The 15,061-nt window shown below is 40.0% G+C and overlaps 1 protein-coding gene across 4 annotated transcripts in view; it reads right to left on the reverse strand.

The window, feature by feature from the left end:
* TRPC1 (transient receptor potential cation channel subfamily C member 1) overlaps nt 1-10,926 on the reverse strand; it is a 53,863-nt gene extending 42,937 nt beyond the window's left edge. For all 4 annotated transcript variants that reach the window (XM_037525842.2, XM_037525841.2, XM_037525840.2 and 1 more), the window contains exon 1: nt 10,242-10,926. In XM_037525842.2, coding sequence (XP_037381739.1) covers nt 10,242-10,274 — 33 coding nt within the window. In that variant the 5' untranslated portion in view covers nt 10,275-10,926. The remainder of the gene's footprint in view (nt 1-10,241) is intronic.
* Nucleotides 10,927-15,061: the final 4,135 nt, after the last annotated feature.

Genomic DNA, 15,061 nt, shown 5'->3' on the forward strand with positions numbered 1-15,061 from the left:
TCATAGAGGGCCCACTCTATTAGCCTGCTTACCAGTTGGTGCAATAAAGAAAATAAATCTAAATAGAAATGTTAAATAGAGAAAGAAAACAGATGGGCTTAGTTTAATTTTTTTAACATTAGATGAATAAACCATTATAAGTGACTTGCAACTACAGTTGTTCCTTAGAAGTTTATGAGTCTTATTTACAAGCTTGTTTTGCAGTCTTCCTATGTGGGTGGATGGTTTCTGTTCTCAGCCACCCCCTTTCAAAACGTATAATCCTTCCAGCTTTGTGACCTATTTCTGTATGACATTAAAATTCAAATCCCTACCATGCCCAGACTAGTAACTCTTGGCATCACCCATGAAGCAACGTAAATGTCAGCTCACACGTCCCTCTGTTTTTATCTTTCCTTAATTTTTGGATCCTGAGTGTTCCCCTTACTTTCTTAAAAGCTAAGCTGCTCAGTTAAATGGGTGTTTGTTATATTTTAACTAGCATTTCTAGATGATTTGAAGCAGAAGAGTTCAGATTATCTCATCAGCCATATTGCTAGAGGCAGAAAAATATAAAGACTGTATAATTCCTATAGGATTTCAAAATTTCAGGTACAGAAAATTAACAAAAACTGCTACAAATTATTTGTTCAGATTGTTGTTTAAAAGGTACTTTTTTTTTTGCAAGTATTTGATATTCCAGCTTTAAAATTTCAAAGACTATTTTCATTGCGATTAGGGACATATACAAGGGGAGGTAGGAGTTAAAAGACAAAATAAAATAAGTAATTTTAGCCCTAAAAATAATAAAAGTTCCACCCTGTCACAGCTAACACTCATACAAATGAAAGTGTACATGTTACAGTTACGCAACCTATTGGAAGCCTAGGCTGATTCCTAAGCCATTCATTTAAGTTCATATTTGTAAGCCATTTAAAATGATGTACTATATAAAGTAAACTTAGAACAATCTTAATATTTAGGAAGAGCATACATGTAGAAATATGTTGATACTTGGCAAGGAGCTAATTACTGAGAAAATTCAAAATGTCTTATGCCAGACTAATATATAAATGCTTTTCATTTTATTTTTTTTTTAAATCTTTTTTTTTTTTTTTATAGAGGCATGTTTTATTTATTTATTTGTTTGTTTTGTTTATACATGCACTGGGTACAGTCAGAAGAGCGGGAGGGTGATAGAATTCACCAGAGCCAGAGCGGGGAGCAGAGAGGCAGAAGGACCGAAGTACACTGCTGAGGGGAGCAGCGGGCGGCAGGAGAGGTCTGCGCGCCATGTGGGACCCTCCTCCGGTGCCCGGGGAGCAGCCGGGGATCGAACCGGCGCTGCAGAGGCTGCGGGAAGCCTCGCAACCCAGCGCTCAACCGCTGCGCCACCGGGGAGGCCCTGCTTTTCATTTTAGACTGAAGTTGCTTTCAAGAGTTACATACAGCTTTTTTCTTTTAAAATATAACATGTAGAAGGAAATATAACAATCTGTTTACTGTTATATGGTTATCTTTTTTTTCAGTAAAGGAAAAAGAAACTCTCAAATCAATTCCACCAGTATATAAATTCAAAAGCAAGTCTTCTCAGCCCACTCTCCAAAATATCTGCCTTGTTCATCTAATTGTATACTGCTACATCCAGTACATGTAACTATCAGCTTCCTCTAGACTCTGCAATAGTCTCTTTACTGATACAGCTCTCTACACTCTAAGGGTTGAGAAGCATATTTTCTAAAGAGTCAGATAGTAAATATTTAAATCTTTCCAGGCCATACCATCCCAATTGCAAATACTCAGCTTTGTCCTTGCAGCATAAAAGGGCCATGGAAAATAAGTAAACAAATGAGCTCTAAAAAGTACTAATAAAACTTTATTTATGGATATTACATTTTGCGTTTCATATAATTTCCACATTATGAAATATTCTTCTTTTGATTCTTGTCCAAACATTTTTAAATGAAAAAAAAAAAATTCTTGACTCAAAGGCCTTATAAAAATAGGTGGCGGGAAGATTTGGACTATGGGCTATAGCTTGCCCACCCATGCTCTCATCCCTCCTAACCCCTTAATCCAGCCTCCACTCTGCAGCCAGAGTGATCACTTTAAAATTCAAGTCACATCAAGTTTACAATCCTCAAGATTTTCATCACATAAAATAAAGGTTCAAATATTTACTATGGCTTATTAAACCTGAAGTAGTACAAACCAGTACTTAAAATATTACTAAACAGCGCTAATGGACAGTGACAAGGGTGGGGGACAGGTTACTGCCTCTGGATTCTCATTTGTGTGCACAATTGCAAGACCACTCAGGATCAGGGTCTAACAACAAAGGGTTTATTTAACAAACAGGAGATTGGAGAAAAGGAAGGAGTTTCTAAGGCCACAAGTGACCAGCTATCTCACCCCAGATAGTGTCCACAGTGTTCAGAAATACCAAACAAAAGCCACTTGTGGAATATTAAATACCACTGCAGCAGCCCATAGCAGCTGTCTGAAAGCTGGGCCTGATGCTGAACCAAACAGCAACGGACTCAACAGCACCAGGAGGTGGTGGAGAACCAGAGGCTGTGGTCAGCTCTTTGAGATGCTGGGCAAGCCTGGCGATGCTCTTTGCAGGTGATGTCAGAGGCAGGGCTACAAGCAGGTGCAGCAGCCAAGTCTCTATGAAGGGCTACGGAGGTGTGGCGATCTAGAGGTCTACAAAGTCTACAAAGTTCTACAACATCTGGCAAATCCCAGAGGTCAACTACTCCATGTGTCTCTCTTCAGAGGCTGTGAGCAGAATCCTTCTTTGAAGGTGGTCTGATGAATACTCGAAGGCCAGCTGCTGATTTCTTCAAAGGTGGTCCAACAAATTCTCTCTTCAGAGACTGGATGCACACAGCTTCTTTGTAGGGAGGGAACAGAACCCTTCTTCTCTCTTCGGAATCTAGTTGTGCACTGCCTAAAATTGGCTCTTACTGTACCAGATACCCCTTTAGTGTCCTGACCCTACAAACCTGACTAGACCATTTTCAATCCTAAGCATCTGATTGGATCATTTAGCACCAATCAGCTCATTTTTCAACCCACATAGTTAACTAATGAAGTGAGATCACATCTGACTGGCTCATTTTAGAATTCTAGAGCCAGATATAAAAGGGAGAAAAGCTCAGCTGGGCCTGCACTCAGGTCAGTGCTGGCTGGAGGAGTGAGCTGATGCCAGAGTACTTCAGCCCCAACAAAGTCACCTTGCCCCGGGGCCTATGGAAGCCACAGGGGATCTGGTTAAAAACCTTACAGGATTTGGGCCTTGCTGCCATCTGAATTTACTTGTGTCACTCTTCCATTCACCCACTATGACCTTTCTAGACCAATGTTTTCCAACCTGCAGGCTGTAACCCATTAGCTGTCATGAAATCAATGCGGTGAGTCCTAACCAACAATTTTTTTTTTTATTGAAATAGTATATAAATACTAAGGTAACCTCATGAATCTTTAGCCACAAATTCACTCTGACTATCTATGAAATAAATGCAGAGAAATACAATGGAGAAATGGAACAATATTAAGAATAGGTTGTTCCATTTTTTCTTCACTGGCATCTTTCTTTTCATTTTCTTATAGTGATAACTTTGAACAGGACTGACATGGGGCATTAATGTTCAGTTTAATGTTATAATAACCAAATTTCAGTTAGTTGTAAAGTGTGGGAGAATTCATGTGTCAAAAAAGTCTGTAAAGCTTTTCAAATCAAGTTTCCTAACAAACTTTTTGAGTGTGTAAATGCAACATTCTATTTCCGAAGACACTATTACCAAAGACACAGTGAAACAAATTTTACCATTAAAAGGAAAAAGAATGATGAAGTAAAAATATATATGTATATATTTATGCATATATTAAACACACACACACACACAAAGACACAAAATTAACTGTTGGATCTTGAATAGAGGCAATATGTAAACTCTACAGCAAACTTCAAATTAGTTTGAATCAAATTCTAAAAAAGAAAAAAATCGGGCCTCCCTGGTGGTGCAGGCAGTTGAGCACCGCACTGTGGAGCTGTCCGCAGCCTCTGCAGTGAGCGGGGGTTTGATCCCGGCACATGGCGAAGCAGACCTCTTCTGTCTCGCCCACTGCTCCCCTCAGCAGTGTATTTCATCAGTCTGCCTGTTCTGTTCCCCACTCTGTCTCTGGTGAGTCCTCTCACCCCCCGTATCTCTGGCCTGTACCCCGGTTCTTGTATTAAAAATAAATAAATCTTTAAACAAAAAAAAGAAAAAAAATCATGCAAGACCTATATAGTGGAATGATTTAAAATATAGTTTTACCAGATGTACAAAGCCCAATGTTCACTACTGGCCCCAGTGCATTTTTTGAATATTTTTATATTGTGAATGAAACCTTCAAAATTAAAGATACCCAAAACTTTTGAATAAATATTACCAGAATTTCTTAGTTGCTTGTGATTGTTAATGAATACTACTGTCATAATGAATATCAAATGGAAAAAGAGCAAAGATTCACCCCTGCTGCAGGAAAAAAATTAAACTTACAGTATAAAAGGTAGTGCTGATTTTTTTATAATAAATCAATTGATAAATTAAAAATTACAAACAGCATATTCGCAAATCTAATAACAATTAGAATCATTGTTTATTTTATGATTAGAATCTGATATATGACCTGAAGTCCAATTCACAGCAATGCTGTAACTTTCATGAAACTTTAATTTATAGAAGGTATGTCATAAGTTTCACGAAGGTTTTACTGTGTCACTTTTATATCAATAGAACTGTGAAAATATACTATTAGTCTGTATAAATTAAGCTAGAAAAGATATAAAAGAATTAGCAATGAAGCCATAAACATGATAAGAAATAAATGTTTTTGTTTTTTTTTAATTACTAGACATTATAAATTAACACTGCTGATCACCACTTTTCAGTTCACAATGCTTTGGAGCCCAAAGAAATTCCACTGAATTTCAACTATACTGACATAGTACCAGAATTCTTTTAGTAGTAATTAGGTTAGCCTCTTAAATCATGATTTATCACCTCAGTGATTGTCTTTGAGTTGCTCATCACATATTTTAGCTCAAAGCTTAGATTTTAAACTTCTCAGTGTCATTAAATTTGGTGGAGTCAGTTATGAAAAAGATATTTATAGCACTGGAAGAGAGGACTATAACAATACCCATATAACAAATTTTAATCTGGAAGATACTTCCCCTAATTTTATATATACAAGGTAAAGGGGTTTGGCTTGGGTTATATATTTGTAACTCCCCAGGATAAAAGCTATATGACATACTAAGAATATCTCATCTTCCAAATCACAAATAGGCCATTTAAATCAAATTGAGTACTTGTTTCTTCCCTTCAGATACTGCTAATGGATACAAACATGTATTTTTCCCTTACTTTCCCTCACAGAAACATAAGAGAGCATTCCTAAAGGATAAGGATATATCCAGTTATTTCTTGATAAAGCCCCTTTATAGTCCCTTAACAGAGTTAAGAACTTAATATATTCAGGGCCTCCCCTGGTGACGCAGTGGTTGAGTGCTGGGCTGTAAAGCTGCCCACAGCCTCTGCAGTGCCGGTTCGATCCCCGGCTGCCAGCAAGTCCCACATGGTGTGGCAGACGTCTCCTACCACTCCCGCTGCTCCCCTCAGCAGTGTATTTCATCAGTCTGCCTGTTGTTCCCCGCTCTGGCTCTGGTGAATTCTCTCACCCTCCCGCGCTTCTGACTGTACCTGGTGCTTGCATAAATAAATAAATCTTTAAAAAAAATTGTTAAAAAAACTTAATATTTCAGATGGCAACTTAGAGAAAGCAACACACTTGGAGTCATTGCAGAGAAATGACTATTACAGTACTGCAAAGCACTTAGGTAACTCAACGCAACAATTAAGTCTGTCATGAACTATCCCACTGATATTTTGTGATTTGAGTGGTTTTTGTTAAAATAACTAAGAACCATGTCTTTTCGACAGGATGGGCAATTTAAAAAAATTCTCCTGTACAAATTACTTAAACACTAAGCTTAATGACAATTTATGAAATGCTTGCAGAATCTTTACTGGAGTACACCCCTGACCTCCTTTCAGCAAAGTTTTCTTCACTCAAAACACATGCCTCTTTACATTAGGTGCTCCTTGCCAACATAAGACTTCTTAGCAATACCCAGTGCTCTATACATTTCTTCCCACTGCTATTCTCTCCAATCCCACACTTCAAAATTTCTCCTCAAATGGCTTTGTAAAAAAGTCCCATTAAATTAAGGTGTTATTAAAACAGAAACTTAATATCCCTTTTCCCCAAAAAATTGCATATGGTAAATGCATCCTCTGCCCAAAGATATGCACAGCTTACCTAGGAATTCAGCTATCAAAACACCCTCTGTTACAATGAAGCAAACCACACCAAAAAAGATGACATTAAGACTCTAGACTGAGCCCAAAAATAAAGGTAAAATTCAACTTTCTCCATCCCTTTCCTCCTGACATTAGCTGCGAATCAGATTTCCTGGAAATGCTCTTTATGAAAAGTTGGCAGGTACTGAATCCAGACAAAATCCTTTTATTTCCTTTTTTCTACACAATTGATTACCAACAAATTAAAGGGCTTGTAAGGATACTATATACTAAGAGCTAACATTGACTTAACAGGCACTTTAGAAGAAATGAATGATCATGAACTATATTTAGTTTAGATGCTCCCAAAATAATCCTATCAACTTTCTCCAGCCAGCAGGCCTGAAGTAAAGCCATACACATCTTATGGTTTACTATATTAATTATATACTATGCTGTACTGTCATTATTAATAACTCTCAATGAGAATGGGAAAAGACATGGGTGGTAAGAACCACTGCTTAATATGTCATGAAACATTTATTGCCAGTTCTTGTTTCAATTAATCTTTACCTCTGAACTGCAGTATTCTAGGCCTAAAAAGAATATAAGTGTAATTCCTGAGAATTAACATGGGGGTGCCGGGTTTTACTTAATATCACTGACACAGGAACTTTCAATTCAATTTTCCTTTCAAATTTTATACACAAAGAAAAGAAATAATTTTACTTTTGATTCTGACCCACTTTCAAGATGAACAGCCACAAGTGGCCATTACCTACCCCAGCACTTGTCTGCATCTAAGGAATCATTTACAAAAAGTCAACTATACAAACTCTAAATAAAATCTTTTTCTTTCCACTCTCCTACATCTTCTTTACACCTTAATCTGTACACATCTTTCAAAAAGCCATCTATGCACTAACATGCACATAATCATCTCATCTCCACAACTGTTGCTTAAGGAATTCTTCTTAAAAGAAATATATTTTGGGGCCTCCTGGTGGCGCAGTGGTTGAGCGCTGGGCTGCGAAGCTGCTCGCAGCCTCCATGGCGCAGGTTCGATCCCCGGCTGCTCCCCGGCCACCAGAGGAGGGTCCCACATGGCGCGCAGACCTCTCCTGCCGCCCGCTGCTCCCCTCAGCAGTGTACTTCGGTCCTTCTGCCTGCTCTGCTCTCCGCTCTGGCTCTGGTGAATGCTCTCACCTCACCCCCCGCCCCGCCCCGCATCTAACTGTACCCAGTGCTTGTATAAATAAATAAATAAATAAATAAATCTTTAAAAAAAAAAAAAAAAGAAATATATTTTGAACATTTTGCACACAGAGTAAGATTGCTAAAAAGAATGAGAAACAGACATTTTATAATGGCTCTGCTCTGGTGCTACTAGAAGTGTCATGCTTTCTTTTGCTTATTGGATAAATATAATCCATAAAAATCAAGGATTATAAGGTTCATAAAGAGCAAGTTTAATCTCCAAATATTAAATCCAAATGTGCATGTGTCTTTTCTAACACAATGATTTCCATTCATTCATCTGCAACCAGAGCAGTATAATAAAGTAATGAAGAGAGCAGGCTCAAAGTCAGATCTGAGTTCCTCTACTCCCTAGTATAGCCTTAAAGTAGTTTTAAAATTTTGCTATGCCTCATTTCCCTCATTTGCAAAATGGAGACAATAGCAGATATGGCTCATGGGGTTGTAAGGATTAAATGAAATCACCTCTGAAAAGCATGTGCACTCTACCCGAGTTGTTATTTCAGTAAATACCTTTTGGCTTGATAAAGGCTCCAATATAACATAGGTTTCCCTTGCTATCCAAGAGCAGAACATTCCTATTTGTTATGATTTGGTAGGTAGTTTTTTGGGTTGAGATGGCTTGAAATTTTTCCATAAATTAATGATAATAGCATTTCCAAAGCCCCTTCGTTCTCCCCCAATCTGCCAGCTCATACCAAAAAAGAAATGTTCTACCTTTGGATAGCAGGGGAAATCTATAGTGAAGCTACAAGTTCACCTCAGAAAGCTTTGGTTTAACAATATTAGTGAACACCAACAACAAAACAATACATTGCCCTAACTTAAATACACTGCCCATGCATTCAAATTTACTTTTTAATGTATGCTATTTTTACAAATCTAACCCAAGAATTTATTTCAACATACCTGAAATAGAAAATACCTATATTTCATCTCACTCATTAAAAAAAAAAAATTATAGGAGTTGGGGAGGGAACAAGTATAGTTTCAACCCCACCTCCAAAAGCCAAATCACTCCAAGGATCTTAATGATGTTATAAAATGGAAAACTGAAAAAGAATTCCAAACTATTTCGACTGGTACTTCGACTGGTACTACTGGATAGGCTACAAAAATGTTAACTCTCTTTTGAGATGTCATGCAATAATTCAAAATATACACATCACACAACTACTTACTCCAGTCATACTCCCTTATGACATTCCTGCCCTCAGTTTGACAAGAATATTAAATTCCCTTCTTGACATACTTTCTGTTTGCATTAAAATAATCATAGCTCAGTATGCTGCATCCACTTAATTTAGTAGGACACAATCTTATCCCTTTCACTCAGAATTTTGAAGATGAGAACTAGGGCAATTCACTCTAGTAATACTAAACAACTTTACATAATTCACAATTTGTGAAGTTATATAAAAATACATTTCTTTACGATTCCAAGACAATTCAAAGTGTGTCCACCGTGGACTTTAACAAATGCATTCATAATATAAGACTATTACATAAGAACATAAAAGTGACTTGACAACTAACATGGGTGGATTTTGTTTATATGTCAATGTGTTCTCAAAAAGTTGAGTAAATAATTTCAAAAGTAGTTAGAGGCCTGTCATTTATTAAAACACTCACAGGTACATATAAAAATCCTTCTGCACTTAGTCTTTTCACAGGACAGTGTTAAATTGCTCACTGGGTTTATGTTTTGGAAGTCTGCATGATTCTAAACAGTATTCCTTGCCATTGCAAGGCAAGTAGAAAAAGTTAAAAAGGAGAAAATTTACAGCACATTTTTAACACCCAAGAAACAAATGCAGTCTTAGGGCAATTCATTTCCCATTTCTTTTATTATATGCATCACTAGAAAGCATGCTTAAACGAAGAGACTTTATTATGGCCACAACAGTAATTGATTTCTATATATGGAAATCAATTTATGTATATATGAACTAGATATTGCCCACACTTTTTTGCCCTGTAATTATTTTGCACTAGCTTTCTCAAAGCAGACCGAAGCAATATCTCCAACAAATAGTACGAACAAAGTTTTTTTCTGCAAGTTTGGAGACAGTTTGGCCACTAGCAGAATATCCGCAGTCCTGTCCTTATTTCAAGTATCGCCACTAGGATACTGGCACATCTAATCCCACTCAGCAGTCACAGAAACACCAAGGCACTGGGTGGCCGAAGTAGGTTTTAAAGAAAAAGCAGAAGAAAGCCCGTAAGACACGAAGAATCCAAAAGAAGATCCTAACTTTCGGACTGGAAGGTCCGAAAGCAGACAACCCCTGGCTTTTCAGAAGGAAAAGACCTGGAACCCGGAGAGGAAGACAAGTCAGTCATGTGGGCAGAAACAGAGATGCGGCTAAAACCCTAAGGTCCGGCCCCCTACGACGCTACCCAAACACCAGACCTCACGACGCGGGCCACCGTGCAGGTGGCGCGCCCAGAGGGCGGCAGCCCCGGCAGCTCCCGCCGGGCACGCACAGGGCAGAGGAGGCGCCGGGTAGCCACGGCAGACAGCGGGCGCGGCAGGAACAGCCACTGAGCGCATGAGGATGAGGGAGCACCCCAAGTTGAGGCTGGGGACGGATGAAGGGTGTGGAGGGCAGGGGCGTCCAGAAGCAGAGAAAGGGGCCTAGCTCTCACCCTTGTCGCACGCCAGCAAGAAAAGCTTCTCATTCAGGGTGTTCTCCTCCTTCACCTCCCGCACATCCTTCAGCGCCATCACCTCGTTCGGCGACGAAGAGGAGGATGGGGAGGAAGGCAGGGAGGAGGAGGAGGCGCCCGAGAGGTCAGTGCTCGGGTACAGGGCCGCCATCATCGCGGCCCAGGAAGGGGGCAGGCCGGGAGACGGGGGCGGGGCCCCCACCAGCCCCGACCCCGACCCCAGCCCCACCCCAGAGTTGGAAAAGGGATGAGTCGTTCCCACGGCCGCCTCAGCGTGCGGCCCGTTGGCCCCAAAGGGCGTCGCCTCCCCTCGGAGCCAGCAATCACCCTCCACCGACAGCCCCAGGCTGGTGGCGGCGCATGCGCGGCCTCGGGGCCAGCGCCCCCTCCCCAGCCGCCGGCGCCCGGGCCGAGCCGGTCCGCGCCCGTCCGGGGACGACAGGGTGGCGCGCGCCAGGGCGGCAGCCGAGCGCGGGGCCGTGCCAGGAGCCGCAGGGGCCGCGCGGGGGGCGGCCCGGCCCGGGTGAGGATGAGATCGGGGGGAGAGGACCTCCGAGAGGCGCTTCTGCGCACGTCGGGTTCCAGACTGTGGGAACCCGGGCCGAGCAACGCGCCGAGATGTTCGCGACTCTTCTCACGTCATCTTCCGCCCGACTGTAGCGACGACGCGAGGCGGGGCCTACGGCGGGGGCGGGCTCGGCTGTGGGCGGGGCTGACTGGAGGCGGAGCCTATGTGCGTCCTGCCCCTGCCTCTAGGACGTGGGGGGACACTGCCCGGGGGCGAGTGGGGGGGTTACTGCCCTCAGGATTCCAAGGCCAGCGGAAAGGCGCGTCCACCTTCGCCACGCCACGGTTGCCCTGGAGATAATTTCTCCATCTTATCCTGCTGCGCTTTAAGTCTATACGCAGCAGCGATGTGGTAATTGAGCCCTTGACTTGACCTTTAGTTCAAATCCCTTATGGAATTGTCAAGTTATTTTATATTCCGGTGTTCTCTGCCTGAAGTAGAAAGTAATGGGTCCTCCCTTCACGGCCAAACTTGTTTTTGTGTACTTATTGGACTAACTGCCCTCATTTCTTCTTCTTTTTTTTTTTTTAAAGATTTATTTATTTATTTATACAAGCACTGGGTATAGTCAGAAGCACGGGAGGGTGAGAGGATTCACCAGAGACAGAGTGGGGAACAGAACAGGCAGACTGACGAAATACACTGCTGAGGGGAGCAGCGGGCGCGGCAGGAGAGGTCTGTTGCGCCATGTGGGACCCTCTCTGGTGGCCGGGGATTGAACCGGTGCTGCAGAGGCTGGGGGCAGCTTCGCAGCCCAGCGCTCAACCACTGTGCCACCAGGGGAGGCCCATCATTTCTAAAGACTGTTTTTAACAGTTGGAACTGACAAAACTAAACCAAGACAATCTCAAGCAATATGACTGCAGAACTGGCGCTACTTGAAGAGGCGGGAAGGTGAGGGTGGAGACAAAGGGGGCTCAATGGTCAAGGACTGTGGGTGCTGTGGTAGGAGAGTTGGCGTGGTTACACACATGTGAGGAGGTGTCAACCTGTTCCCTTATTTTATACACTGTTATAAGGCAATAATCCAAAAAATGCACTTATATATGGTACACTTGAATTACATGTGAAATAATGTATAACATCAGGAATGTTATGCCAACTTAATATCATAAACCAGTTGACTAAAAAGTTTAAAATTCTTTTTTTAATTGAATTAACAATGGTTTTTGTTTATCTTTGCATTCATAAATCTGTTTTTAAATTTTTTTAATTAATTTATTTTTGATTTATGTATACAAGCACTGGGTACAGTCAGAAGAGTGGGAATTCACCAGAGCCAGAGCGGGGTACAGAACAGGCAGAAGGACCGCAGTACACTGCTGAGGGGAGCAGCGGGCGCAGCAGGAGAGGTCTGCGCGCCATGTGGGACCCTCACCAAGTGGCTGGGGATCGAACCGGCGCTGCATAGGCTGCAGGCAGCTTATCAGTCCAGCGCTCAACCGCTGCACCACCAGGGGAGGCCCCCATAAATCTGATTTTTAAAAAATGTCATTCAGGCAAAAGCTAACTGAAATACGCTGTTACTTCCTTTCAAAAAAATTTTTTACCAACTCTTAGAGCGGATCCTTTCACCTTTATAGATAGGGAACAGAAACTAAAAAATTTTGTCTCTAGTAATTCCTGTTATTTACACAACCAACTACACAAAAACCTAAAGCAGTTGGTGCTTTGAGGCAATACATGAATTTATTTGTGATTATATTACACTCAAGGGAAATACTTTCTTTTGTTCAGGTTGATTTGTTCCATCATTGTTCTCATCAACACTAATTCCCAAATTTCCCAAATATATCATTCTCATCATTCAAGGCCCTTTTTAGATCTTCTTTTGAGAGGTATTAGACAACATTGCCAACCTTTCCAAGCATTTTCAAAAAAATAATTTATTGAATTATTTTAGCTTTTTTGTTCCTGTCTCTAGATCATAGCTCTTCCCCATTCAGTAACTTTTCATAGTTCCTAATTTGTGTCTGATAGAATGTATAATTGCTCATTAGTGGTCAGTGAACAGTGGTATATTTTCGCTGTGTATGTGTGTGCCCCCATGTGCACTTACATACTTTGTAGTCCAGTAAAGTATTTTGTCAGTAGCAAAACAATTCTAGCACTAACCCATCCAAAAGCTCCAGCGTTTGAGGATAAAAGTTCAGATGGTTCAGAACTACAGAAACCACTTTAATCTGAAGACTTTTCAAGCTTGTGAAATAGGTATTCACAACCATAAAACTAACAGGAGCTAAATTAATCTCTTAGATTAAGAGGAATTCCAGCATATTATAGTAGATCATCCTAAGAGGCATTCCAAAGTTATTAGTGGATTTTCTCTCCTTCACCATAAGCCAATATTTTAAAATATCCTATTTATCAAAAGTCTTTTAAAATCATTTAGATGCAGAATATTCTTCTTGCCTTTCTGGTACTCTTTTTAGCCAATATAAATCTGACTATTTTAACATCCTTTATGATCTGTTTATTTTACATCTGTGAAATGGAAACTAATGACAGTTATAATACACAATGACATACAAGATTTCAGAAGTAGCAAATTAATCTAAGCAAATCACCAAATTATAGATATTAAGCAGAAAAACCATCACAACTTCCCTGGAGAAAAGAAACCCCAGATTTAGATTTAGTCCTATAGGTAGAATGGACATATCTACATCTCCAAACTGTGTACCTCTCCTTTACTGCTCTTAGACCAAATTTGCCTATTTCTTTTCTTTAGATCCCTACAAAACTCTTTCTGCTTCAGAGCATTTGCACTTGTTTCCTCTGCTGAACCCTCATCACCTAGTTTCTCCTCATTCATATTTCAGTGCAAATAACACATCTTTAGAGAAAACTTCCTGATCATTCAAACTAAGTTCACCCTGGTTCCCAAATCAGTCTCTGTCTTACTACTCTCATTTCTTCTACTGCATTTATCACTATCTAAAATACCTATTTGTTTATAGTCTTTCTTCACTATGAGATTTATGAGGTCAGGTTATGTATTTTACTCAGCCAGATCCCCAGTGTGCAGCATCATACCTGGATCATAGCAGACAAATTTGTGACTTAACTCACTCATAAAAATTTATAATAATCCTGCAGTTGGTCTTTACTAAAATTACATTAAAGAACCAAAAACCACCTTCATTCCCCATTACTTTGTCTGATAATTTTTTTTACTGATTCATTTAAGAATTCCTTTCTTGAACATACACATATGATAGGTTTATACATACACAAAATTTTTATTAAATATACTTTGTGAGAAAAAGAACACTCTAAAGTGCCAAATTTTGTGTAAATCTGAAAAATAAAAAAAGGGGGGGTCTGATTTAAATAATCTCACAAAAGATAGGAATGTATCTTAATTTTCATATATGGTAAGCAATCATCAAAATATAAAAGAAAAGGAATTCTCTTGTAGAAGAATATATTTCAAAATTCCACTTCATTTCATTTAAAAAAGTCTGAACACATGAGCAATCTCTTACCAACATATGTTTTAATCAGTGGTAGAAATGGGACTTGGCCTATTCATTCAGTTAGCATTTTTGTTGCACAGCAGTTGCACTAACAATGGAAGATGTAGGGAGCAGATTTGTTAGCAGAATTGTCTACTGCTCAAAAATGAGATGAAAATAGGTCCAAAGCTTTAGCTAGTCCAAGAGTAACAAAAGCATTAACCAAACAATGCCCGTTTGTAGGAGGCTGTGGAAAAAATAGGAAAATACTCTATGTTGAATATTAGTATTGTGTTACCTTCTACTAACAATATTCAGTGGAAAGATTCTAAATTACTTAGGACTTCAGTGGAGCTTAAAATTAACACAAGTATTTGAAGCTAACAGCATAGTGTCAATATGTCTTGAAATGCCAATGTTTGACTATAAATAATTGGAAGAAGTCAGTTGAAAATAACTATATGCACATTCAAAATATGTATTTCTAAAAGGGAATCTTCATGTACCAGGTATCTACAAACTGGAAAGTGTTACACAATAGTGGGGACACAATAAATACTTAATGATTAGCTTGGCTGACTGATCAATTATACATACATTTTAAGGAAATCTGGGTAAATCAAGTGCTATACACAAACACACACAGACACACACACACATTCACACACATTCTCTAACACCATATATGTGCTGCATGTCATAGTTAAAGCTGTATTACCAAATTAACATACATACACACACACACACACACACACACACACACACACACACAC

Source organism: Talpa occidentalis, unplaced genomic scaffold (assembly GCF_014898055.3).
Source record: "Talpa occidentalis isolate TD23 unplaced genomic scaffold, MPIMG_talOcc4v2.1 talOcc4.4, whole genome shotgun sequence".
NCBI classification, from domain to species: Eukaryota; Metazoa; Chordata; class Mammalia; order Eulipotyphla; family Talpidae; genus Talpa; species Talpa occidentalis.